Here is a 27,596-nt window from a genome sequence, read left to right on the forward strand (position 1 = left end):
TTCCCTCCCTGAGCCCCATTCAGCTCCTTCTCTCCACTAGTCATTTTCAATCTATTAGCCTCCCTTCCATGCAGTATTTTGTCTCTTTCTCCCAACCCTCAACCTCCATTCCTCTCCACTCCCATGTCAGGAAACAATAGAATTTGGGGGGCATGACTGGTCACCCCATTTTTCTTTCAAATGACGACTTTTTGGGGGTCATCAGTTGCCCAGGCTGTTGTGTTCTTGGGAAAAGGTTACCATAACTTAATGCTATACTTGTAACGGAAAATTTGCCTACCTCGGTCGTGATGCCGGTGGGGTATAAAATGCAAGTGCTGAGGGAAAAGGTTGCTTTTTCAGTGCTTGTATAAGATTTGGCTTATATTCCGGATCAACACACCATAATGAACCTTTTCCATTCACCTGGAGGGGGGAAACATAGCAGTGTGAATTAGAAGATTTAGGAGAAATTAGTAAACAAGCCATAGAGGACTCCATTGTTACAATACTAATATTAAACATCCATTGTATCAACAACACTGACTATAGGCTAAGATATTTCCATTCTAAACCCGTTTTCCCTCACCATTTTCTCAGCTAGAACTTGTAAACTTTTATTTCAGTCCATGCTAAATATTTTTGTATGTTTGAAGAAAGGCTGTTCAGCCATTTGAGGGGCAGCGATATGGGCCCCCTTTCTATCCTCACTCCAGAAATAGGGTCCCAAAGTTGGGATTCCCTCCTTTCTCCCCTGCACTCTAGCGATGTAGGAGTTGTGTGAAATGAGCCCAGGTAGTATGTCAGAAGAGGCTGGCATGAGGAAGGCGAGTAAATGTACATATTAGTAGAATCACATTAGCAAAAACTGCAAGATAAGTATCCAAAAAGGACGGGGGTTTAATGTGTTTGTAACTTTCTTCGTTTTCGCCAGTCTTTTCAAATTCATCCAAGTCACATGGTCTTAGTGAGGACTAAATGCATAGCATGTTGGAAGTTCCAAAAACAAGTCATGTTTGATTTATCACATGAGAAAAGAGAGAAAGAACTCTGAAAAACAAATGTGTGAATTAACAGCTCCATAACTGAGAAAAGCTTTTCAGTTTTCTTTTAACCTTCAAAACAAAATCATTTTTGGGTTGACAGGTGCAAGGGAAGTCAGCATCCCAGGAGTGCGCATGAGTGTAAGGACTGGTCTACACACAGCTTTTGTACTCCTATACGGGTTAGAAACAGAGTTAAAACAGTACAATCCCCCAATTATAAGGGACGTAGTTACAGCAATATAAAAGGTGCTTATATCAGAATAGTTTATTTTCAGGTTACGTCTACATCCCACAGCCTATACTTGCATAGCACTCTAGTGTAGACACAGCTGATACCTACAGAAGGAGTTTTTCTGCTGATGTAGGAACACTACCTTCCTGATGAAGTGAGCTGTAGCTCACGAAAGCTCATGCTCAAATAAATTGGTTAGTCTCTAAGGTGCCACAAGTACTCCTTTTCTTTTTACCTTCCTGAATGATGTTAGCTATGTTGACAGAAGTACTCCTCCATCCACATAGCTGTGTGCGCACTGGGGGTTTTGTCGACATAGCTATGTCACTTGCAAGGGTGGGGTTTTTCACACCTCTGCCCAATGAAGCTATTAACTTTTAAGTGTAGACCAAGCCTCAGTGTGTAGACATGTCCTTAAATGAAGTAAAATAAATTTGTTAGTCTCTAAGGTGCCACAAGTACTCCTTTTCTTTTTGCGAATACAGACTAACACGGCTGCTACTCTGAAACCTTAAATGAAGTGAAAGCAGCAAGGGTTAGGTTAGAGTAGCTCCTGCAACCACGGCAACCACCACAGAGTCTGGCTGGAAATTAAGAATTCCAGGAAGTCAGAAACACAAACACTGTCAAACTGACCCCAGGCCCCATTCCTCTTTTTATTTGAATAACTGCTTCTGCATTAATGTTTCAGTTCTGAAGGCTCTTGCATCTCTTAGGACTCTTCAGTAATACTCTGATGACATTGTGGTCTCATCTTCCCCCACCTTTGCTTTCTGGTTGGAATGGTATTTTACAATAAATCAAAAACGTGAACAGCCAGTTTCTTCTACACTGAAGTCCATGCCCTTGTCAAGACTGGGGAAAAATACTTTTTTCAGTCAAATGACCTTAGCTTGAATGAACCCGCCATTTAACATCAATATAGACACAGTTTAGATTTTAGCAGATCAAATTAGACTAACTCAACCATCTAAAATCACTAAAGGGGTTCAACCTCATGCAACAGAGTTGCACTTAAGCTCGTGGACAACCACTGCTGGTCCCCAGTCAGATGTACAAGACAAAAGTGTTTTATTAGGCTGTCACCCCCTTTTTGGGGGGTGGGAATGGGGGGAACACCTGCAGCAGTCTTTCCCAGCAATGACAAGGAAGGCACTGGTAGCAAATCAAAATAAAAGTCCTCCATCAGGCCTATCTTCCCTCAGAGAAAGACTGACTGGCAGCAATCTCAAGCAGTTTCTGACCCCAGAAGGCTTCTCGCAGAGAGACCTGGAGGTCTGCTCTTCCTTCCAGCCAGTTCCCAAATGAGCTGGACTCTACCTTTTTAACCTCTTCCTCCAAACCTGATACCTATGGCACACCCACAGCAGCTCGTTAACCCTTTCCTTGCCCGGGTTTTTTTTTTTATAGCCCATCACACTGAGCCTATACTGATGTTAATTCAATTCAGTTAATCTATCTTGATTGAATTTGGACTAGGAAAAAAAGGTGGGTTTTTTTTTTCAATCAGACAAGGCCAATGACTCCCTGTGGCTTATAGTTTAGTGACAAAGTATCATGTCTGGAAACCAACTACTCCGTGGATTATTGTGGTCCCATGTTTCCAAAACCTGAAATCCTGACAACTTGGTGTATCCTACTTGGCAGTACCCATAAGCCCAGCAGTGTTATCACTATTTTGTTATATATTCCAGGTTATTCAAATTGACATATCAAAAAACTAAGCAGGAGAGAACACGCTCTACTCCTCCCAAAGCTTCTTTGCCCACTGACTGCATATAGGGGAAAGCTATTAGTCAGGCTTGTTGCTTCTTGTAATATAGAAGAGACAAATCATATAGTCAGAGTTAAAGCAACCCTATCCCAGTGAGCTAACATGTCATAGCTAGGAGGGTAGCAGTGCCAAGTTTTGTTGTTGAGAAATCTGGCAGAATCTTACAAAAGCTACTAATGCATATGGACGATGGAAGGTGGATAAAGCAAAAAAAATAATAGATAACAAATATAAATGATTCTGTATTAATTTGTAAAAAGAAGAACAGAAAATGCATAATACCAGACGGCCGTTCTCACATGTTGGGTATTAAATATTTGCATTAGAGCAGTTCTAGATTTTAGGACAGAAGAGAAAATAGAGGTAATCTTGTCAATACATGAGGAAAATGTTTCAGAATGAAGAGTCAAACTTCATGGGATAGAGCCTCAGCATTTGTAAATTGTCATATGCCTGCTGACTTCAGTGGGCCTATAACTATTTACACCAGCTGAGGATCCACTCCTATGCTTTTATGACCCGATGTTTCCTGACAATTAAATATTGTCAAGGCTTAGAAAGCACCAGTGTAGCATCCACTCATGGAGGGATCTAAGTTATTGGGCTTTTTTCATAAGATGAAATATTTTGTTATAAAAAGAGCTTGAACTATGAATTAGGGAAAAAAAAATCAGAAATAAAACTGACTGTTATTTAGTAGTTATTGAAATGCCCTACAAACAGATGCCTCTGAACGTTGCTCTCTGTAAAATTCCTTTTTTATTGGATACTATTCTTTACCCTGCAACAAATCTTAGTGGGAAAACTATAAGAAATACACAAACTTTTTTTCTTTAGATATTTGTATTTAAATAGACTATTAGCCAGTTAACCCCACCACAGCTGTGATTACCCTAACTCGCTGAACCCACCCTCTTAATATGAGTATATTGCGCAGGGTGGATAAAAATCAATTAAAAAAAAAACCACCGGATTATTTTGATCAAATGCTTTTTGAGGAAAAAACCTATCTAAAGATAGTTTTAATTAAGATACATTATAGCTCAAAGATATCTCCTTACACAGAGTCAATCCCTTACCTCTCTCTAAAAGTGCAAAGTTTCAAAAAGTTCAATGAATAGAAGATTGTTGGGGGCAGAATAGATCTGGACAAGGAAAAGAAGTCTAGAGATAAATGTGAGAAGGGAAGGACAGGCAGTAGAAACAAAAGTGAAACTGTTTAAGCAGCATATGCCAAAAGTCTTGAGGTCTTTCTGAGTGTAGCCTTCATTGATTTAAGATCTACCGAACCATTTTCTCACTAGAAGGGAACACCTATAATGGCAGCAGGCCGTAAAAGAGACCCAGTTTGGGAATATTTTAATGAAGTTCCTCTACCTGTGGGTAAGACAGGCATGCGTGCAAAATGCAAACAGTGCAACAAAGAAATGCAAGGCCTGGTTGCCCGAATGAAACATCATCACGAGAAGTGCTCCTTCTCAGGAGGAAGCTGCATTGAAGATGATGAAAGGAACATGTCTGAACACGCAGGATCTTCAGGTTGGTCAACTTTTTTTATTTCATAATTCTTCCTTAAGGACTGCCTGTCTTCCTTCTGGACTATTCTTGAATTCTCATGTTTGAGGAAAAAATATAGTTGGTACTATCATTTTAGATGAAGTTGTGATAAAAAATAAATAGAAATAAATGGCCGAAATAGGCAGATCTTTCTTTTACAATTTCACCTTTAAAGTAGTACTGAGTGTCAGCGAATGCAATGAGTAATACTAAATGAGTAGTATGGTAATAATAATTAAATAACTGAATTGACTTATTTTGTTTAGGAGAATCCATCCTCAACATACAGGATTCTCAAAACTATTCACCTTCAAGATCACCATCATCTTCTATAGTTTCAGTTATCTGCCAACGACAGTGTTTCAGTCACATTATGTATGTCACATAGCCACAGTATATCACCTGTAGCAAAAAGAAAAATAATCTCCATCATCCAGAAACAACCATTAATAAATTTGTGATAAGAACCAGCAGATTACAAAAAAATACATTACTGATTACAAAAAGAGGTAACTGATGAAAAAATTGCCCCGTTTGTTTATGCAACAAACTCTCCTTTCCATATGATTGAGAACTCACACTTCATTAACATGGTTCAGTCATTAAGACCAGGATACAGTCTACCCAACAGAGCAGATGTCGCAGGTTGGATGAAGTGTATGAAAGAGAAATTGAGCAGTGTGCAAAAGCTCTAGAGGGTGAAATTGTTAACCTGAGTCTTGATGGGTGGAGCAATGTCCACAATGATCCTGTTGTATGTGCTTGTGCGACAACAGAAGAAGGGAATGTCTTCCTTACAGAAACAACTGATACATCAGGAAATGCACACACAGCAGAATACTTACAAGAAGTAGCAGTAAACGCTAAAACAAACTGTGAAAAAAAATTCAAATATCTAGTACGCAGTTTGGTCACAGACAATGATGCAAATGTATCCAAGATGAGAAGAAATTTAGAAGAGAGTTGCAAGCTAATAACATGTGGTAGCATTGCTTATTTGATGCACCTCTTAGACAAAGACTTCAGTGTTCCAGAAATAAAGGCTAATGTTTTTGAAATTGCAAAATACTTCTGTAACAACCACTTTGCAGCAGCTGCTCTGAAAAAAGTGAGAGGAAGCTAACTCTCCCACAAGACATGCGATGGAACTCAGTAGTGGACTGTTTTGAGCACTATATCAAGAACTGGCCTAATCTGATGATAGTTTGTGAACAAAATCGTGAAAAAATAGATGACACTGTTACAAGCCAAAGTTCTCAACATTCAGCTTAAGAGAAATGTTGAACACATGCCGTGTACCCTGAAGCCTATTTCTGTAGCCTTGAACAAAATGCTGGGAAATAGCTGTTTTATTGCTGATGCTGTTGAAATTTGGAAGGAACTGAGTGAGATCTTAAAAAGAGAAATATGCAATGCCAGACATAGCCCTGGTCTACACTACGACTTTAGGTCAGATTTAGCAACGTTAGATCGGTTTAGCCCTGCACCTGTCCACACTACGAAGCCATTTTTTCCGACTTTAAGGGCTCTTAAAACCGGTTTCTGTATTTCTCCCTGACGACTGCATTAGTGCTGAAATAGACCTTGCTGGGTCCAATTTGGGATAGTGTGAATGGAATTCGATGGTATTGCCCTCCGGGAGCTATCTCAGAGTGCTCCATTGTGACTGCTCTGGACAGCACTCTCAACTCAGATGCACTGGCCAGGTAGACAGGAAAAGCCCCATGAACTTTTGAATTTCATTTCCTGTTTGGCCAGCATGGCGAGCTGATCAGCACAGTTGACTATGCAGAGCTCTTCAGCACAGGTGACCATACAGTCCCAGAATCACAAAAGAGCTCCAGCATGGACCGAACGGGAGGTATGGGATCTGATCACTGTATGGGGAGACGAATCCGTGCTATCAGAACTCCGTTCCAAAAGACGAAATGCCAAAGTATTTGAAAAAATCTCCAAGGGCATGAAGGACAGAGGTTATAACAGGGATCCGCAGCAGTGCAGTATGAAACTTAAGGAGCTCAGGCAAGCCTATCAAAGAACCAGAGAGGCAATCGGCCACTCCGGGTCAGAGCCCCAGACATGCCGCTTCTGTGAAGAGCTGCAAGCCTTTCTAGGGGGTTCCCTACAACTACCCCAGCCCTGTGCGTGGACTCCGTCAATGGACTCTCACACAACAGGGATGCGGATTTTGGAGACAAGGAAGATGATGAGGAGAAGGAGGTTGAAGCACAGCAAGCAAGAGGAGAAACCGTTTTCCCCAACAGCCAGGAACAGTTTCTCACCCTGGATCTTGTACCATCCCAACCCACCGAAGGCGGGCTCCCGGACCCAGAAGGCGGAGAAGGTACCTCTGGTGAGTGTACCTTTGTAAATATAATACACGGTTTAAAAGCCAGCGTGTTTACTTATTAATTTGCCCTGAAGACTTGGGATGCATTCACGGCCAGTACAGCGATTGGAATCCCGGTGTTTGCTGGCATTCAAAGAACATCCGTTCCTTATCTCTCTGTGTTATCCTCAGGACAGTGATATCATTCATGGTCACCTGGTTGAAATAGGGGAATTTTATTAAGGGGACATTCAGAGGTGGCCGTTCCTGCTGGGCTGTTTGCCTGTGACTGAACAGAAAACATCCCCGCTGTTAGCCATGCGGTGGGGGGAGGGGTGGAGCGATCATCCCAGAAAATTGGGTGGGTGTCTGTGTGTGTGTGGGGGGGTGAGGGTTAGTTGGGTTTGTGCTGCACGTTAACCCGAAAACCGCAGCCCCTCCTTTTAAATGGCCAACCCATTTTAAAGGGCCAACCCAATGGGTGCTTGGTATGGGAAATGAGGGCGCTGCTGTTTGAAACCATTCCCACATGTTATGAAGGTTAAAGAAGCCAAAAGACTGTGGCTTACCATGTCTCCTGCAAGCCGAATTCTGTTACCTGCCGGCCCTGCATGTGTGATCTCTCACACCATACCGGCACACCCTCGATATAAGGGGTAAAATGCAACCTTATAAAGAAAGCACACATGCTATATAATGTTAACAGCTTGGTTCACCATGAAAGACTCTACCCACTGTTCTCTAAAATGTCTCTTTTTAAAGACTAATCTCCCTTTTTTCCCTCCCGCAGCTCCAAATGTTTCATCGCTCCACGTATCATCTCTGTCCCAGAGGCTATCAAAGATTAGAAGCTGGAAAAAACGCAAACTGATATGCTCTGGCGTATGGTTGAGGGGCAGGAAAGGCAGCAGGAGCACAGACCGCTGCTACAGCCTCAGTATAACCAACCACCCTCCTCCCCAAGTTCCATAGCCTCCTCACCCAGACGCCTAAGAACACGGTGGGGGGCCCCCGGGCACCCAACCACTCCACCCCAGAGGACTACCCAAGCAACAAAATCTGGCATTCAATAAGTTTTGAAGTGCAGTATGGCTTTGTCCTTCCGTCCTCCCCTCTTCCCCCACCCCACCCGGTGCTTCCCTCCTCCCCCACCCCTCCCAGGTTACCTTGGCAGTTATTCCCCCGTTTGTGTGACGAATTAATAAAGAATGCATGGAATTTGAAACAACAATGACTTTATTGGCTCTGCAAGCGGTGATCAAAGGGAGGAGGGGAGGGCGGTTGGCTTAAAGGGAAGTAGAGTAAACCAAGGGGGCTGGTTTTCATCAAGAAACAAACAGAACTTGCACACCATAGCCTGGTCAGCCATGAAACTGGTTTTCAAAGCTTCTCTGATGTGCAGCACACCCTGCTGTGCTCTTCTAACCGCCCTGGTGTCTGGCTGTGCGTAATCAGCAGCCAGGTGATTTGCCTCAACTTGCCACCCCGCCATAAACTTCTCTCCCTTACTCTCACAGATATTGTGGAACGCACAGCAAGCAGTAATAACTATGCGAATTTTGGTTTCACTGAGGTCTAAATGATTCAGTAAACTGCACCAGTGCGCTTTTAAACGTCCAAATGCACATTCTACCACCATTCTGCACTTGCTCAGCCTGTAGTTGAACAGCTCCTGACTACTGTCCAGGAGGGTGCCTGCATATGGCTTCATGAGCCATGGTATTAAGGGGTAGGCTGGGTCCCCAAGGATAACTATAGGCATTTCAACATCCCCAACGGTTATTTTCTGGCATGGGAAAAAAGTCCCTTGCTGGAGCTGTTTCAACAGAGCAGAGTTCCTGAAGATGCGAGCATCATGTACCTTTCCCAGCCATCCCATGTTGATGCTGGTGAAACGTCCCTTGTGATCCACCAGTGCTTGGAGCACCACTGAAAAGTACCCCTTTCGGTTTATGTACTCACTGCCTTGGTGCTCCGGTGTCAAGATAGGAATATGGGTTCCGTCTATCACCCCAACACAGTTAGGGAATCTCACTGCAGCAAAGCCATCCACTATGACCTGCACATTTCCCAGAGTCACCCTTGATAGCAGCAGCTCAGTAATCTCATTGGCTACTTGGATCACAGCAGCTCTCACAGTAGATTTGCCCACTCCAAATTGATTTCCAACTGATTGGTAGCTGTCTGACGTTGCAAGCTTCCAGAGGGCTGTTGCCACTCGCTTTTTGAACTGTGAGGGCTGCTCTCATCTTGGTATTCTTGCGCTTCAGGGCAGGGGAAAGCAAGTCACAAAGTTCCATGAAAGTGCCCTTACACATACGAAAGTTTTGCAGCCATTGGGAATCGTCCCAGACCTGCAACACTATGCAGTCCCACCAGTCTGTGCTTGTTTCCCGGGCCCAGAATTGGTGTTCCACGGCATGAGCCTGCTCCATTGCCACAAAGATGGCCAAATTGCCGGGGCCGGTACTTTGAGAGAAGTCTGTGTCCATGTCCTCATCATTCTCCTCACCGCGCTGCCGTCGCCTACTCGCCTGCTTTTGCAGGTTCTGGTTCTGCATATACTGCACGATAATGCGCATGGTGTATAGAGCGGTCACAACTGCCGCGGTGATCTGAGCGGGCTCCATGCTTGCTGTGGTATGGCGTGAGCAGCAGAGCAGAGTGGCAGTGGCGGGTGAATGACGATGCTGACAGCAATATGGCGCCCGCACGGAATAAGGCGCAAAATGATTGTTGGCCATTGCTTTCACAGAGGGAGGGGGGAGCAAGGCAGCAGACAGTGCTGGTGGCTGGGAGAGCATCCTGAGGCAGAATGGCCCCCTCAAGGATTGAACTCACAATCCTAGGTTTAGCAGGCCAAAGTTCAAATCACTGAGCTATCCCTCTGCCAATATTCCAGGCAGGACTGAATCTCTGTTAGACAAAACTTAAAGAAGAGAATGACCTGAGTCACTCCCATTTATGTGCAGGCGCCCCTGACAGACATTACCGAGGTCTGCCAGGAGCACCCATGTCCACCCAGGCGCCCTGACCAAGACTGGCGAAGAGCACCCAGGAGACGACGAGGACGGCTACTAGTCGTACTGCACTATCTGCTGCCACAAGGCAATGAGCTGCTGCTGTGTAGCAATTTTAAAAAACTTGAATGTTTAACTAAATTCAAAAATCCATGCTTGTTTTGTTAAAATATTATATGTTTGCTGTTGAAGAAAAAAATCCAGAATACATAACATTGTTGTTTTAGTTAAATAAAACAATTTAAATATCTGTCTGGTGATGTTCTCCTCCTAATGCAGCATGGCAAGAAAATCCTCCAAATGTTAATGAGTAACCTGTTGAACTGGAGCTAGTTCACCTCCCAATGACTTCATAAATATCTACTTCAATTACCTTTGGTAAATGAAAAAACCAAACAATCATTCATTTTCTGATATAGCCATAAAACTAATCTGAAAATTTTTCAAAATAAATCACTTAAAAAATGTATATAGCGTGTACCTTCTAAAAATGAAACCTACATCTATCTTTGAGTTGTGAAGAATATGTATTAAGGTTATAACAACCAACAAGAATGTACTTTTATGTAGAAATCCATGATTAAATCAAGTCTTCCTAACGAGTGATTTAAATCAAATCCACCCTGATATTGCGCCATAATTTTATTTGAAAATTGGCTTTCTGCAACAACTGTGCTAGGTGCCTCTTCTTTTTCCCAGCTTTCTTCTGGGGCTCATCTCTTGAGAACTGCTCCTGGGTTGGCTTGCTGGCTCATTCCATTCCATCCTACTCCTCAAAGGGCCCACCTACTTGGATTCCTCTTCCTTCCTTGAGGGCTCTCACTCCTTCACTCATGGAGCACTGAAAACTCATCCTAGCTATCATTCAATTGCTACATACCGTATTCCTATTCTGAATAGGATATAACTTTACCTGTGCTCCACTTGTGCTAAACACGGGCCTAAATCAGTTTCTTTATGGTACTGCCTGTGGAGCAATAAGTAACTACTGTGCTCAGATTCACGACTCAGTGCTAATCAATGTGAATTTCAATCTGGCGCTGCATCTATGGGGTACAGATGTGAAAGACCCAGTTGAAAGAACTGTATACTATCTCACCAATAGGAAGGAAACTGATCCTTGCTTTACTGATCACTTCATCCACTCCAGCTTTTAGAATGGTTTCAGAGTAGCAGCTGTGTTAGTCTGTATTCACAAAAAGAAAAGCAGTACTTGTGGCACCTTAGAGACTAACAAATTTATTTGAGCATAAGCTTTCGTGAGCTACAGCTCACTTCATCGGATGCATTCAGTGGAAGATACAGTGGGGAGATTTATATACATAGAGAACATGAAACAATACACACTGTAAGGAGAGTTGATCACTTAAGGTGAGCTATTACCAACAGGAGAGCTGGGGAGGGGGGGACCTTTTGTAGTGATAATCAAGGTGGGCTGATAGCGTAGGGCCTCCTCAGCACTCCCAGCTATCTTTGAGACACCACTGACTTCCTGAGGAAACTACAATCCATCGGTGATCTTCCTGAAAACACCATCCTGGCCACTATGGACGTAGAAGCCTTCTACACCAACATTTCACACAAAGATGGACTACAAGCCATAGAATCATAGAATCATAGAATATCAGGGTTGGAAGGGACCTCAGGAGGTCATCTAGTCCAACCCCCTGCTCAAAAGCAGGACCCATACCCAATTAAATCATCCCAGCCAGGGCTTTGTCAAGCCTGACCTTAAAAACTTCTAAGGAAGGAGATTCCACCACCTCCCTAGGCAACGCATTCCAGTGTTTCACCACCCTCCTAGTGAAAAAGTTTTTCCTAATATCCAACCTAAACCTCCCCAACTGCAACTTGAGACCATTACTCCTTGTCCTGTCCTCTTCCACCACTGAGAATAGTCTAGAACCATCCTCTCTAGAACTACCTCTCAGGTAGTTGAAAGCAGCTATCAAATCCCCCCTCATTCTTCTCTTCTGCAGACTAAACAATCCCAGTTCCCTCAGCCTCTCCTCATAAGTCATGTGTTCCTGACCCCTAATCATTTTTGTTGCCCTTCGCTGGACTCTCTCCAATTTATCCACATCCTTCTTGTAGTGTGGGGCCCAAAACTGGACACAGTACTCCAGATGAGGCCTCACCAATGTCGAATAGAGGGGGACGATCACGTCCCTCGATCTGCTCGCTATGCCCCTACTTATACATCCCAAAATGCCATTGGCCTTCTTGGCAACAAGGGCACACTGCTGACTCATATCCAGCTTCTCGTCCACTGTCACCCCTAGGTCCTTTTCCGCAGAACTGCTACCTAGCCATTCGGTCCCTAGTCTGTAGCTGTGCATTGGATTCTTCCATCCTAAGTGCAGGACCCTGCACTTATCCTTATTGAACCTCATCAGATTTCTTTTGGCCCAATCCTCCAATTTGTCTAGGTCCTTCTGTATCCTATCCCTCCCCTCCAGCATATCTACCACTCCTCCCAGTTTAGTATCATCCGCAAATTTGCTGAGAGTGTAATCCACACCATCCTCCAGATCATTTATGAAGATATTGAACAAAACCGGCCCCAGGACCGACCCCTGGGGCACTCCACTTGACACCGGCTTCCAACTAGACATGGAGCCATTGATCACTACCCGTTGAGCCTGACAATCTAGCCAACTTTCTATCTACCTTATAGTCCATTCATCCAGCCCATACTTCCTTAACTTGCTGACAAGAATACTGTGGGAGACCGTGTCAAAAGCTTTGCTAAAGTCAAGATACAATACATCCACTGCTTTCCCTTCATCCACAGAACCAGTAATCTCATCATAGAAGGCGATTAGATTAGTCAGGCATGACCTTCCCTTGGTGAATCCATGCTGACTGTTCCTGATCACTTTCCTCTCATGTAAGTGCTTCAGGATTGATTCTTTGAGGACCTGCTCCATGATTTTTCCGGGGACTGAAGTGAGGCTTACTGGCCTGTAGTTCCCAGGATCCTCCTTCTTCCCTTTTTTAAAGATTGGCACTACATTAGCCTTTTTCCAGTCATCCGGGACTTCCCCCGTTCGCCACGAGTTTTCAGAGATAATGGCCAATGGCTCTGCAATCACAGCCGCCAGTTCCTTTAGCACTCTCGGATGCAACTCATCCGGCCCCATGGACTTGTGCACGTCCAGTTTTTCTAAATAGTCCCTAACCACCTCTTTCTCCACAGAGGGCTGGCCATCTATTCCCCATGTTGTGATGCCCAGCACAGCAGTCTGGGAGCTGACCTTGTTCGTGAAGACAGAGGCAAAAAAAGCATTGAGTACATTAGCTTTTTCCACATCCTCCGTCACTAGGTTGCCTCCCTCATTCAGTAAGGGGCCCACACTTTCCTTGGCTTTCTTCTTGTTGCCAACATACCTGAAGAAACCCTTCTTGTTACTCTTAACATCTCTCGCTAGTTGCAGCTCCAGGTGCGATTTGGCCCTCCTAATTCCATTCCTACATGCCCGAGCAATGTTTTTATACTCTTCCCTGGTCATATGTCCAACCTTCCACTTCTTGTAAGCTTCTTTTTTATGTTTAAGATCTGCTAGGATTTCACCGTTAAGTCAAGCTGGTCGCCTGCCATACTTACTATTCTTTCGACACATCGGGATGGTTTGTCCCTGTAACCTCAACAGGGATTCCTTGAAATACAGCTATCAGGAACACTATCCCCAATAATGTCACGGCAAACCTGGTGGCTGAACTTCATGACTTTGTCCTCACCCATAACTATTTCACATTTGGGGATCATGTATACCTTCAAATCAGCGGCACTGCTATGGGTACCTGCATGGCCCCACAGTATGCCAACATTTTTATGGCTGACATAGAACAACGCTCCCTCAGTTCTCGTACCCTAATGCCCCTACTCTACTTGCGCTACATTGAGGACATCTTCATCATGTGGACCCATGGAAAAGAAGCCCTTGAGGAATTCCACCATGATTTCAACAATTTCCATCCCACCATCAACCTCAGCGTGGACCAGTCCACACAAGAGTTCCACTTCCTGGACACTACGGTGCTAATAAGCGATGGTCACATAAACACCACCCTATACCGGAAACCTACTGACTGCTATTCCTACCTACATGCCTCCAGCTTTCATCCAGACCACACCACACAATCCATTGTCTACAGCCAATCTCTACAGTACAACCACATTTGCTCCAACCCCTCAGACAAAGACAAACACCTACAAGATCTCTATCAAGCATTCTTACAACTACAATACCCACCTGCTGAAGTTAAGAAACAGACTGACAGAGCCAGAAGAGTACCCAGAAGTCACCTACTACAGGACAGGCCCAACAAAGACAATAACAGAACGCCACTAGCCATCACCTTCAGCCCCCAACTAAAACCTCTCCAAAGCATCATCAAGAATCTACAACCTATCCTGAAGGACGACCCATCACTCTCACAGATCTAGGCAGACAGGCCAGTCCTTGCTTACAGACAGCCCCCCAACCTGAAGCAAATACTCACCAGCAACCACACACCACACAACAGACCACTAACCCAGGAACCTATCCTTGCAACAAAGCCCATTGATAACTGTGTCCACATATCTATTCAGGGGACACCATCATAGGGCCTACTCACATCAGCCACGCTATCAGAGGCTCGTTCACCTGCACATCTACCAATGTTATATATGCCATCATGTGCCAGCAATACCCCTCTGCCATGTACATTGGCCAAACTGGACAGTCTCTAAGTAAAAGAATAAATGGACACAAATCAGAAGTCAAGTATTATACCATTCAAAAACCAGTCGAAGAACACTTCAATCTCTTTGGTCACTCGATTACAGACCTAAAAGTTGCAGTTCTTCAACAAAAAACATCAAAAACAGACACCAATGAGAGATTGCTGAATTGGAATTAATTTGCAAACTGGATACAATTAACTTAGGCTTGAATAGAGACTGAGAGTGGATGTGTCATTACACAAAGTAAAACTATTTCCACATGTTTATTCCTCCCCGCCCCCCCACTGTTCCTCAGACGTTCTTGCCAATTGCTGGAAACGGCCCACCTTGATTATCACTAGAAAACGTACGCCTCCCCCCGCCCCCTTCCGCTCTCCTGCTGGTAATAGCTCACCTTAAGTGATCACTCTTGTTACAGTGTGTATGGTAACACCCATTGTTTCATGTTCTCTATGTATATAAATCTCCCCACTGTATCTTCCACTGAATGCATCCGATGAAGTGAGCTGTGGCTCACGAAAGCTTAAGCTCAAATAAATTTGTTAGTCTCTAAGGTGCCACAAGTACTCCTTAGCTTTTAGAATGCAGGTCAATGAAATCAGATCTTGGCCTTTTAAAGACACGCACATTAACTGCACAGCGCAAAAGAAAACTTCTGTAAAACCTGAGGACTGTACATAGTAGCATTCAGCATTAACCAATACCACCAAGATACATCTACAGTTATTTCCTCCTGCCTAGGCTACAACACAAACTAGATAAAACTTAAGCTAAAGATGTTACTTTATATCTATACTAGGAAAAAGGATGAGTTTAGGTCAGACTTAGAGAGCATATACATATGTTACCTAAATCCTATCTAAACTTGACCACGTTTCCTAGTCAAGACAAACCCTAAAAGGTCTTAGGTCTTAATTAGGCTGTGATGGTCACACTCCACTGCAGGAGGAGGATGTGTGTAACTTTCCACCTCTGCTGAGGCTATAGCTATGTTTGTTGAAAAGTGATCATAACTTTTATTTCACAACTACCAAAATGGAAAATGTTATTGTCAGTGTAAACAAACAAATGAATTGCTGATTCATTTTAAGGTCTGGGGTAAATAAGGATGGGCAGTCTGAAAAAGAAAATGCATGTGTGCAAAAAATTTTTTAAAAATAGTGACATTTGTCACTTTTATAATTCAAATCGCCATAGTAGCAGGGTGAAGCAAACTAAATGGAAAGCTTTTAAAATTGCCAATGTTCGGATTTTTTATAATGGCAAAAATCTCCCAGGCCAGTCTGCACATTTCAGGACAGTATTGAGACTCCTTGGGTTGATGGTAATATCATACCAGGGGATACCTTTTCTTGTCCAAAGCACCTCATTGATAAAACAGTGTTTCTTAGGGCTTGTCTACACATAAAAAATAATCTGGGATAAAACAGGGTGTACATTTAAAATTGATTAACTATTTCTGATTATTCCGGAACAGTTATTTCTGATTAATTCCACATGTGGACACTCTTATTCCGGAATAAGAGTGTCCACATGTGGAATTAATCAGAAATAACTATTCTGGAATAACTTAAGACCTTAGAATAGAATCTCTCATCAAAAGGGCCTTTTCTCCTGTGAATTCACAGCTGTAAGTTACCACTGGTTTTTGTCTTCTGTGGCTGAAGCACAATTGCAATCTGATTGTGAAATCATGCTCCAAATGACTGCACAGTTCCAGTCCTCTTCTCAGACACTTTTTGTTTAACAATGATTAAAAACAATGCACCCCAGTCAGTCTCAATGACAACTTTTCTCAAATGCAGCCATCACAGGCTTTTCGTGTGGCCACGACAGCCTCCTGGGCGGTGATGGGGAAGCATCGGCCCCTCCCCCTCCCTCCTTGTTGCTCCTAGATGCACTGCCCTGCACCGCCTCTGGAGAGAGGGGGGGCACAATGTGGCAAGAGCAAGGTGAGTTCTTGACCTATGTTGGGTGGGGGAGGGGTTTTGGATGGAAGGCTTCAGCGACGAGACTTCAGGGCAGCGGCTACTAGCCTCCAGCCCCTGGTTCCAGCTGTATGGCTGCAAGCACTGGCTCCAGTCACACAGTGGCAGGCACTGGCCACAGGCACCAATCCCCAGCCTAGCTGCACAGCAGTGGGCTCCAACCACAGGGCTTTGGGTGCTAACCCCTGGCTCTGGAGCTTCAGTCGGTCTCTTACCCCCAGTTCTGGCTGTGTAGTGGTGGGTGCTGGCCCCGGTCTCCAGCTACATGACCCTAGCCCCTGGTGCTTATCCCCTGCCCCAGCTGCACGGCAGCAGGCACCGACCCACAGCTCTGTTCCCGGACTCCAGCCATGCGGTGGTGGGAGCTGGCCCCAGGCGCTGACTCCAGGCTCCAGCCATGCACCCCTGGACTCCAGGACCCAGCTCCAGGCTCTAAACATGAAGCGGGAGGCACTAGCCCTGGGCGCTGACCCACAGCTCTGGCTGTGCAGCAGTGGGCTCTGATCCCTGGCTCTGGCCACGCAGTTCCTGTCCCTAGCTCTAGGCACAAAGCCCCACCCCTGGCCGCTTGGCAACAGACACCAGGCCCGGGCTCTGGCCATGTGACATTGGGGCTCATCACCCAGCCCCCCCCACCCCCTGCCCAGGCCCCTGCTTTCTCCCCCGGCCCCACATCCATCCCACCATTGCCACTGGTCCCTGCTGCCTCCCCCTTTGGCCCCCCCTATCCAGGGCTTAATGGGTCCTGGGGCTTGCTGAGAAAACTGATATTAAACATGCAAGTATAATTTTTTTACAGCAGACTTACTAGCTGTTGGTGAAAAGTGATACTTGTATGTTTGTTAATATCACTTGTCACTTTTCATAGCCTTCCACGTAGCTACTAAGGCTATGTCTACACTACGAAATTAGGTTGAATTTATAGAAGTCGATTTTTTAGAGATTGATTTTATACAGTCGATTGTGTGTGTCCCCACTTAAGACCATTAAGTCGGCGGAGTGCGTCCACAGTACCAAGGCTAGCGTCGACTTCCGGAGCGTTACACTGTGGTAGCTATCCCATAGTTCCGCAGTCTCCGCCGCCCATTCGAATTCTGGGTTGAGATCCCAATGCCTGATGGGGCAAAAAACATTGTCGCGGGTGGTCCTGGGTACATGTCATCAGGCTCCCCCTCCATGAAAGCAACGGCCAACAATCGTTTTCGTTTTCCCCTAGCCTTTTTCTGTGCAGACGCCATATTGCTGTCAGCATCATCATCCACCCACCGCTTCTGCTGCCGCTCTTCTCTCCTGCAGATGCCATACCACGGCAAGCATGGAACCCACTCGGATCGCCGCAGGCAGTTATGACTGTTCTAAACACCATGCATATTAGCCAGCAGTATATGCAGAACCAGAACCAGAACCTGCAAAAGCAGGCGAGTAAGCGATGGCAGCGCAGTGAGGAGAGTGATGAGGATATGGACACAGACTTCTCTCAAAGTACGGCCTCGGCAATGTGGAAATCATGGTGGTAATGGGGCAGGTTCATGCAGTGGAACGCCGATTCTGGGCCCAGGAAACAAGCACAGACTGGTGGGACCGCATAGTGTTGCAGGTCTGGGATGATTCCCAATGGCTGCGAAACTTTTGTATGCGTTAGGACACTTTCATAGAACTTTGCGACTTGCTTTCCCCTGCCCTAAAGCGCAAGAATACCAAGATGAGAGCAGCCATCACAGTTCACAAGGGAGTGGAGACAGCCCTCTAGAAGCTTGCAACGCCAGACAGCTACCAGTCAGTCGGGAATCAATTTGGAGTGGGCAAATCTAGTGCGGGGGCTGCTGTGATCCAAGTAGCCAACGCAATCACTGAGTTGCTGCTACCAAGTGTAGTGACTCTGGGAAATGTGCAGGTCGTAGTGGCTGGCTTTGCTGCAATGAGATTCCCTAACTGTGGTGGGGTGATAGACAGAACCGATATCCCTATCTTGACACCGGAGCACCAAGGCAGTGAGTTCATAAACTGAAAGGGGTACTTTTCAATGGTGCTCCAAGCACTGGTGGATCACAAGGGACGTTTCACCAACATGGGATGGCCGGGAAACGTACATGATGCTCGCATCTTCAGGAACTCTGGACTGTTGAAACAGCTGCAGCAAGGGACTTTCTTCCCAGATCAGAAAATAACCGTTGGGGATGTTGAAATGCCTATAGTTATCCTTGGGGACCCAGCCTACCCCTTAATGCCATAGCTCATGAAGCCATACACACACACCCTGGACAGTAGTCAGGAGCTGTTCAACTGTAGGCTGAGCAAGTGCAGAATGGTGGTAGAATATGCATTTGGACGTTTAAAAGCGCACTGGTGCAGTTTACTGAGTCATTTAGACCTCAGCGAAACCAATATTCCCATCGTTATTACTGCTTGCTATGCGCTCGACAATATTTGTGAGAGTAAGGGGGAGAAGTTTATGGCGGGGTGGGAAGTTGACGCAAATCACCTGGCCGCTGATTACGAGCAGCCAGACACCAGGGCAGTTAGAAGAGCACAGCAGGGCACGCTGCGCATCAGAGAAGCTTTGAAAACCAGTTTCATGGCTGACCAGGCTATGGTGTGAAAGTTCTGCTTGTTTCTTCATGAAAACCAGCCCCCTTGGTTCACTCTACTTCCCTTTAAGCTAACCACCCTCCCCTCCCCCCCTTCGATCACTGCTTGCAGAGGCAATAAAGCTATTGTTGCTTCAAATTCATGCATTCTTTATTAATTCATCACACAAATAGGGGGATAACTGCCAAGGTAGCCCAGGAGGGGTGGGGGAGGAGGGAAGCACCAAGTGGGGTGAGGGAGGAGGGGAGGGCGGAAGGACAAGGCCACACGGCACTTCAAAACTTATTGAATGCCAGATTTTGTTGCTTGGGTAGTCCTCTGGGGTGGAGTGGTTGGGTGCCCAGAGGCCCCCCACCGTGTTCTTAGGCATCTGGGTGAGGAGGCTATGGAACTTGGGGAGGAGGGCGGTTGGTTATACTGGGGCTGTAGCAGGGGTCTGTGCTCATGCTGCCTTTCCTGCCCCTCAACCATACACGGAGCATATCAGTTTGATCCTCCAGTAGCCTCACCATTGACTCCTGCCTTCTGTAAGCAAGCTGACGCTACCTATCATCTTCAACTCACCACTTATTATCTTCAACCCGCCACCTGTCCTTGCGTTCATATTGTGCTTTCCTGGACTGTAACATTGTCTACCTCCACGCATTCTGCTGAGCTCTTTCAGTGTGGGAGGACTGCATGAGCTCAGAGAACATTTCATTGCGAGTGCCTTTTTTTCACCTTCTAATCTTTGCTAGCCTCTGGGATGGAGATGATAGGGGGAGCGTTGAAACATTTGCAGCTGTGGGGGGAGGAGGGAGAATACTAGTTAACAAGACACATTTTAGAGAACAACGGGTAGACTCTTTCAGGGTGAACCTTCCTGTTAACAGTACATAGCAAATGTGCATTACGTACAAGGTCACATTTTGCCTCTTATATTGAGGGTCTGCCGGTTTAGTGTGAGAGATCATACACGCAGGGCTGGTGGGCAACAGAATTCGGCTTGCAGGAGACATGGTAAGCCACAGTCTTTTGGCTCCTTTAACCTTCATAACATGTGGGAATGTTTCAGACAGCAGCGCCGTCATTTCCCATACCAAACAGCCATTGGGTTGGCCATTTAAAATGGGTTGGCAATTGAAAAGGAAGGGCTGCGGTTTTCGGGTTAACATGCAGCACAAACCCAACTAACACCCCCATCACACACACACACACAATTCCCCTGGGATGATGGCTTCACCCCTCCCCCCACCGTGTGGCTAACAGTGGGGAAGATTTCTGTTCAGCCACATGCAAACAGCCCAGCAGGAATGGCCACCTCTGAATGTCCCCTTAATAAAATTCCCCTATTTCAACCAGGTGACCATGAATGATATCACTCTCCTGAGGCTAATACAGAGAGATAAAGAACAGATGTTGCTTGACTGCCAGCAAACACTGGGACCATACGCTGCCAAGCTTCTGGCCTGGCGTGGTAAAGTGTCCTATCATGGAGGACGGAATAAGGCTGCTCTCCCCAGAAACCTTTTGCAAAGGCTTTGGGAGTACATCCAGGAGAGCTTTATGGAGATGTCCCTGGAGGATTTCCGCTCCATCCCCAGACACGTTAACAGACTTTTTCAGTAGCTGTACTGGCCACAAATTAATCATTAAACACACTTGTTTTTAAACCATGTATTATATTTACAAAGGTACACTCACCAGAGGTCCCTTCTCCGCCTGGCAGGTCCGGGAGCCCACCTTGGGTGGGTTCAGGGGGTACTGGCTCCAGGTCCAGGGTGAGAAACAGTTCCTGGCTCTTGGGGAAAATGGTTTTTCCGCTTGCTTGCTGTGTGCTATTGTCTTCCTCGTCTCCAGAATGCGCATCCCTGTTGCATGATAATCCACTGATGGAGCAAAAGCACAGGGGTTGGGTAGTGGTGGTTGCACCCCCTAGAATGGCATGCAGCTCATCATAGAAGCGGCATGTATGGGGCTCTGACCCCAAGTGGCCATTTGCCTCTCTGTTTTTTTGGTAGGCTTGCCAAACTTGCTCCTAAAGTTTCACACGGCACTGCTGCGGGTCCCTGTTATAGCCTCTGTCCTTCATGCCATTGGAGATTTTTTCAAATGTTTGGGCGTTTCGTCTTTTGGAACGGAGTTCTGATAGCACAGATTCGTCTTCCCATACAGCAATCAGATCCCGTACCTCCCATTCAGTCCAAGCTGGAGCTCTTTTGAGATTCTAGGACTCCATCATGGTCACCTCTGCTGATGAGATCTGCACTCACCTGCAGCTTGCCACACTGGCCAAACAGGAAATGAGATTCAAAAGTTCGCGGGCCTTTTCCTGTCTACCTGGCCAGTGCATCTGAGTTGAGAGTGCTGTCCAGAGCGGTCACAATGGAGCACTCTGGGATAGCTCACGGAGGCCAATACCGTTGGATTGCGACCACACTACCCCAAATTCAATCTGGCAAGGTCTATTTCAGCGCTAATCCCCTCGTTCGGGGAGGAGTACAGAAATAGATTTTAAGAGCCCTTTAAGTTGAAGTAAATGGCTTCGTCGTGTGGACGGGTGCAGGTTAAATCGATCTAACACTGCTAAATTCAACCTAAACTCGTAGTGTCGACCAGGGCTAAGTGTGCTGTTATATTTACGAATATACAAATATCACTTTTCACAGCAAGCCCCAGGACCCATTAAACCCTAGATGGGGAGGCAACGAGGGAGGAAGCATTAGTTTGCCAAAAAACCCTACAAATATGAATTACAATGATTTGGATGTGAGTCTGGATATTTAATTGTTTTTCCTATAGTTAATTAAGTATTTTAGGAAAAAAGTGTCAAGGCGGTCACCGGTGAGAGTTGATCGCAGCACTCTGAGGCCACCAAAAAATTTGTTGTGAGAACCCTTGCCATAAGGTATGTTTGCACTGCAGCTGGGAGGTGTGATTCCCAGCCAAGGTAGCCATGTAAATGCTACAGCACTGGCTGGGGCTAAACCCCAGGGCTCAGACCCATGGGAGACAAGAAGGTTTTTACTCCTGTGGCTAGCCTGAGCTGCTGCTAGTACCATAACATCCACACTGGTATTTTTAGTATGCTAGCCAAGTCTACCCAAGATGGGAACCACACCTCCTAGCTACCGTGCAGACATACCCTAATGTCTAGCCCTTGTCTTCTGGCCTTCTTCCAGGGTTTCACAGCCCTTCCCTATTGCGGCTTCTCTGTCAAAGTCTCCCTCTCAGGCCTGCTGCCTGACAGGTGTGGAGAAATCCCTTGCCCAGTGATCTGTTACAGCACCCTCCCCATTCTTTACCAGCTTTAGCTCCCCCTCCACTGGCATGAGAGGAGCATCAAGCCCGGAGCCACAACTGCAAACTGAAGACACTCAACTGTAATCAAATTAAGCCAAATATATTTCAGTTGAGAAATCCATCCGCTCGGCTCAACTAAGACAGACAACTTTTTACGTAAAATCATCAGAATAAACCCCAAAAAATGTTTAATATATTTTAGCAGAGCAGATTTGAAATACATACATCCTCTTTCCACAGCCTTGAATAGTTCCTCTTATATACTGCAAATCTGGTTTATAAAAACAACTCAGAAGGCATGCATCTGACAAAGTGGGTATTCACCCATGAAAGCTTATGCTCCAATACATCTTATAAGGTGCCACAGGAGTCTTTGCAACTCAAAAGTAGTTAGTTTCATTCCAATATACTTCAACTAATTTAGATTATATCACCATGAATGTGCTAAAACACACAAGTTTTCAGTGGTGAGTAAATAAAGGCAGAGGAAATAGATGGTTTTTCTTTGCAAACATCAGAATGCACACACCCCTCCAGATCAGCAAGAAAATAGCCTTGTCTCATTTTACTAACAGCTCATGAGCACACCAAGAGAAAGGAAATGCTGCCACGGCAACACAAACCAGGCTGTTATTTGAAACCATACTGCAGACACTTAACTGTCCCCTAACTGCACAACTTTCAATATCAATTCTTCCAATTTCAAAGATTGAGAAAAGCATAACATACAATTACAACCATCCCACAATATACTTTGCAGTACTATCCTAGAGCAGGCAATGTTTCTCAAAGAGTGATCTGGATGGCTGCCAGGGCAGAACATGAGCAATGAAAAGCAGAAATATCTACCCAACTTCTTCTGTTTATTCATATACATACATACATTTATGAGTCACCAAATCAGATGCAATAGGACTGCTAACCTATCCCCACAGCATCAACTACCAGCCACAGAAAAGGCACACTATGACTCCACTAGGTGATGAAGAACTGTTTGAGCAGGCTGCTGGAATAGTCACACCTAAATTAGAAAGCATGAATAGAGGCATATTTCCAGTTTGTACCTAGAAAAACAAATATATACACCACATGATGTTTGAGGCAGAAGGAGGAAGAGAAATTCCTTCTGGCTAGTTGGGAAGGAATACAGGTGCCCTTGAGTCCTGATAAATCACTTGCCCCTAGAGAGAAGCTGGTGTGCTGCTTTCTCTTCACTCCTGGTTGAGTAAGTGGTAACAGTAGGGCCACTACTCTTTGAACCACTGCTAAGAGAACCCCAGTAGAAGCCAGATGTCTAATTCAGATGCTCCATTAACCAATTTTGGGCAATTTTGTGCCTTCCTCCATGTGCCAGAGGTCTCATGAGCCAGCTAAGGATCTCAGCAGATGACACAGACTTTGTTCTCTATACAGGGCTGCAGGGAGTTTGTGGAAGTGCAACATTTTGTGAAGAGTGGGAGGCAGGAAATGAAAGGCGTCAGACAACAAATCAAGAAAAAGCAGCTTCTTGCTCCATTAGAAGAACATAAATTCTGTAAAAAAAAGAATCACAGCATTGCAGTTAAAACCTTGTTGGAAAGAATAATGGGTAAGGTTCCGAAAGTAATGATTATATAGCTGAGCCCAAGCTATATAATCTAAGCCTGGTCTGTCTCCAAGCATATACAAGAGGAAGAAGAGCCCACTGTGAAGATTTTGGGACATGAAGGCGGGGCACAAATTTTGAGGGTACACACTGGTATTGCATATCAGCACCTCTTTCATGCTACCTTCTTATTCTGCAGAATGTAAGCCTTCCATTTTAAAAAAAAGAGTCTCTAGCTATTCTGGTTGCTGAAATAGCCTTGAAAACATGAACTGAATGTAACTGATGCCATGATATCTGCTTGCATTTGCAGTATCTGAAACATCTCTGGGGGTCCTAACTCAGAGACCCAGTGATAATAACATTATTATATTAACTATAATATTAACTATTTCACTGGTAATCAAAGCACATACAAAAGGAGAGGGAGGATTCTATTCTGAAGATCTGCACAATATACTGTGTGTGACACCTCATTTTGGCACTGTCAGTGAGTGGGCTTAGGAGATACCACTTTTCACCACCCCACCAGTCAAAAAGGAGCCAAGTCCAAAGTGCCTAGCAGAACCCACAAGACAGGTGAAGTCTCCCAGATGGAGCCAAGCGCAAGTAGTACCCAGTGGCCTTACCATGGGGTAGCCTGGTATGAAATGTCCCACAGGAAAGCCAAGCGTAAGTAGCCTACGAAAAGAACAATGAGATGAAGGAGCCCAGTGTGCATGATCATATTTTGAACATCTGCACAGTATACTGAGAATGGCAATTCTCATTGGTGGAGCTTATTTGGAGGGAGGAACTTGGAAGAGTACCACCATAGTTTTCTCCCCCAACCGCACACAGTATGACCCCAGCATAAAGAGGAGAAGAAAATAAGAGTTTTAATTAGAGCTGGTCGGGATTTTTCCCACTCAAAACATTTTTTCATCCGTAAAATGTCATTTTGTCAAAACTGAAACTGTTCGCAGGAAACAGCTGGTTTCATAAAATCTCCCAATCAAAAACGTTTTGAGATTGTCAAAACAGGGCATTTTGACATTTTCAAAACAAAATGTTTCATTTTGGGGAGGTACCATGACTTTTCATTTCAAAATGTTACTTAATCTACACTCAGAAAGACTTAAAATGACTGAAAACAAAACATTTTGAAATTATGGAAACAAAACATATTGCTTGGCCTGATTAGGAATTTCTTTTCATCAGTAATTTGTGAAAAAATTCAAGATTGACTTTTGTCCTGATTTGGGATGGGAAACATTTTTGATGTCTCAATATTTGTGGGACAGGAAAATCATTTCCCCTCTCAGCTGTAGTTTTAATGCTTACCGTTGGATAACTGTTGGAAAGTGGATGCTTTTGAAAATCCTGTTCTGTTCTTTTAAATGCTTTCACTACTCTGGAGACTACTAAACGGTGGAATTCATAGGAACTTGGGGAAAATGTTCCTGTGGAATACATTTGTATGCTCTCTCTGTTGGGGAATGATAAAATCTTTTCTGAATTTTAATCTCATCTTTCCAACTAGACAGGTCACAACTGGTGAAAACAATTCTGATTCTCTTCTCACATCAGTTTTACACAAGTATGACTCCATTGACACAATGGAATTACTCCTGATTTGCAAAAGGGCGAGAGAAGAATCAGACCATCTGCAGTTCCTGCTGCCAATATGCAAGATATTCAAGGTGTGACTGGTGACTACTGAAGTGAGAGATTTTCCAGATTGGAGACATCTTTGTTTTAAGGAAAAAAAACCACACACTAGGCACAAGGTACACAAGGGGTGTTTGGGGTGAGTTCAAAACATAGTACCTCTGCATATTAGACAACCATACCCTCAAGTGATGGTTTGTTTGCAGTTGGTTACGGTGACTACCTCAACTCTCATTAGTGGCTCCAAGTAGCTGCGGCTAACAGGGGAGTTTTTCAAGGGACTTCTCCAAGGAGCGATAACGTGACCCGTCAGGTAAGTTTGTTGTCTGTCTGTGTGTATGTGTGTTGTGGTGTGCTTGCTGCTGGACTGAACTATACTGTGTGGTCTGTTAGTTTGGCAGACCATGTGTTGACTGTGAGGGTGCTGAGCCTAACAGTCTGCTAGGCAAGGCTGAGAGCTTCTTAATGAGGCCTTGATCCCTTAAGCCCTTTTAGCATCCATCAGCCCTTAACCAGGGGCCAGGGCTACTCAGGAAGACCAGGGCTTTAAAAAGCCCGCTCCTAAGCCACCAGAGGAGCTAGCGAACAGGGGAGTTTTGCGAGGGAGTTTACAGGTGGAGTGGGGGGCTAGATACACATTACATTCGTTAAACTTAAGCCACACAAAAAACCTCGATAGAAACAAAACCTCAACAAAGGAACTAACTTCAGGAGTAAAAAGATAATGCAGGCAGAAGTCCAACAACAGAGTAGGGGCTATCCAGTTTATTGCACTCAATGCAGCATGTATGATTACCTGCCCTATGGGCAGGTGGCATAGGTGTGCATTCGGTGCGAGGAGCTCCTGGCTCCTCAGAGACCATGTACGGGCTTTGGAGACCAGGGTGGCTGAGCTGGAGGAGCTAAGGGAGACAGAGAGGTACATAGATGAGACTTTCCGGGACACAGTAGAATGGTCCCACTCCCTGTCTGACAGCCTCTGTGCTGTTGAGGAGGATGAAAGTCTCAGGGAAGGAGAACATCCAACTGGAGCAGAGGGAAACAATCCCATAGTTAGGACCCTCCTTTCAGATGATGTTGTGGTATCCTTTCCCCCTGAGGATACCTCTCCGGGGGAGGGAACTCCAGTTATTAGGAAGAGACAGGTATTAGTAATGTGTGATTCGATCATTAGAAACATAGATAGCTAGGTTTGAAATGACCAGGAGAACTGCATGGTGACTTGCCTGCCTGGTGCGAAGGTTGTGGATCTTTCAAGACATCTAGATAGGCTTATGTGTAGTGCTGGGGAGGAGCCAGTGATCATGGTACATATAGGTTCCAATGACATAGGGAGGGATAGGAGACAGGTCCTGGAGGCCAAATTTAGGCTTCTGGGTAAGAGACTGAAGTCCAGGATCTCCATGGTAGCATTCTCTGAAATGCTTCCAGTTCCACGCGTGAAGAGTTCATGTAACGTTCATGCACCTGGAAACAGTCAGGGCACACCCTGACTGTTGTGTAGGAGCGATGCACACATTGCTCTGTCCAAGGACATGGACCATGGGAACATGGACCATTTGGAAGTCAAAATAAGGACATCAACTGTGGGACTAGGCTCAAGGCCTGAGAGCAAAGATTGTAGTAGATAGAGGCTGGTAAATAAGAATATTAATCAAAGTCATATTTTTTCCTTTGTTGATGCCTTTTGCGGTCGGAGTATGTAATGCGCAGGGGGGAGAGAAATAAAAGAGAGGTGGAAAAGCTGACAGGGGCAATCCCGTCAGCAGACCAGCCTGCTTGCTTGCCTAAAGTCGTGTCCTGTCTTGTATTGAACCGCCACACACGCGTAGG

At 45.1% G+C, this 27,596-nt stretch overlaps 1 protein-coding gene and 1 long non-coding RNA gene across 8 annotated transcripts in view; one reads left to right on the top strand and one right to left on the bottom strand.

The window, feature by feature from the left end:
• Nucleotides 1-27,596, bottom strand: part of FOXN2 (forkhead box N2) — a 130,417-nt gene that overhangs the window by 32,193 nt on the left and 70,628 nt on the right. For all 7 annotated transcript variants that reach the window (XR_012667784.1, XM_048842960.2, XM_075127186.1 and 4 more), the window contains one exon: nucleotides 281-405. Coding sequence is in view for 6 of the 7 variants with exons in the window: in XM_048842960.2 (XP_048698917.1) it covers nucleotides 281-405 (125 nt within the window). In the remaining variant the exon portion in view is untranslated. The remainder of the gene's footprint in view (nucleotides 1-280; nucleotides 406-27,596) is intronic.
• LOC125633549 (uncharacterized) lies at nucleotides 401-8,061 on the top strand. Its single transcript, XR_007355649.2, has 3 exons — nucleotides 401-4,570; nucleotides 4,855-6,941; nucleotides 7,708-8,061. It is a non-coding gene; the product is annotated as an uncharacterized LOC125633549 (long non-coding RNA).

Source organism: Caretta caretta, chromosome 3 (assembly GCF_965140235.1).
Source record: "Caretta caretta isolate rCarCar2 chromosome 3, rCarCar1.hap1, whole genome shotgun sequence".
In the NCBI taxonomy this organism is placed as follows: Eukaryota; Metazoa; Chordata; order Testudines; family Cheloniidae; genus Caretta; species Caretta caretta.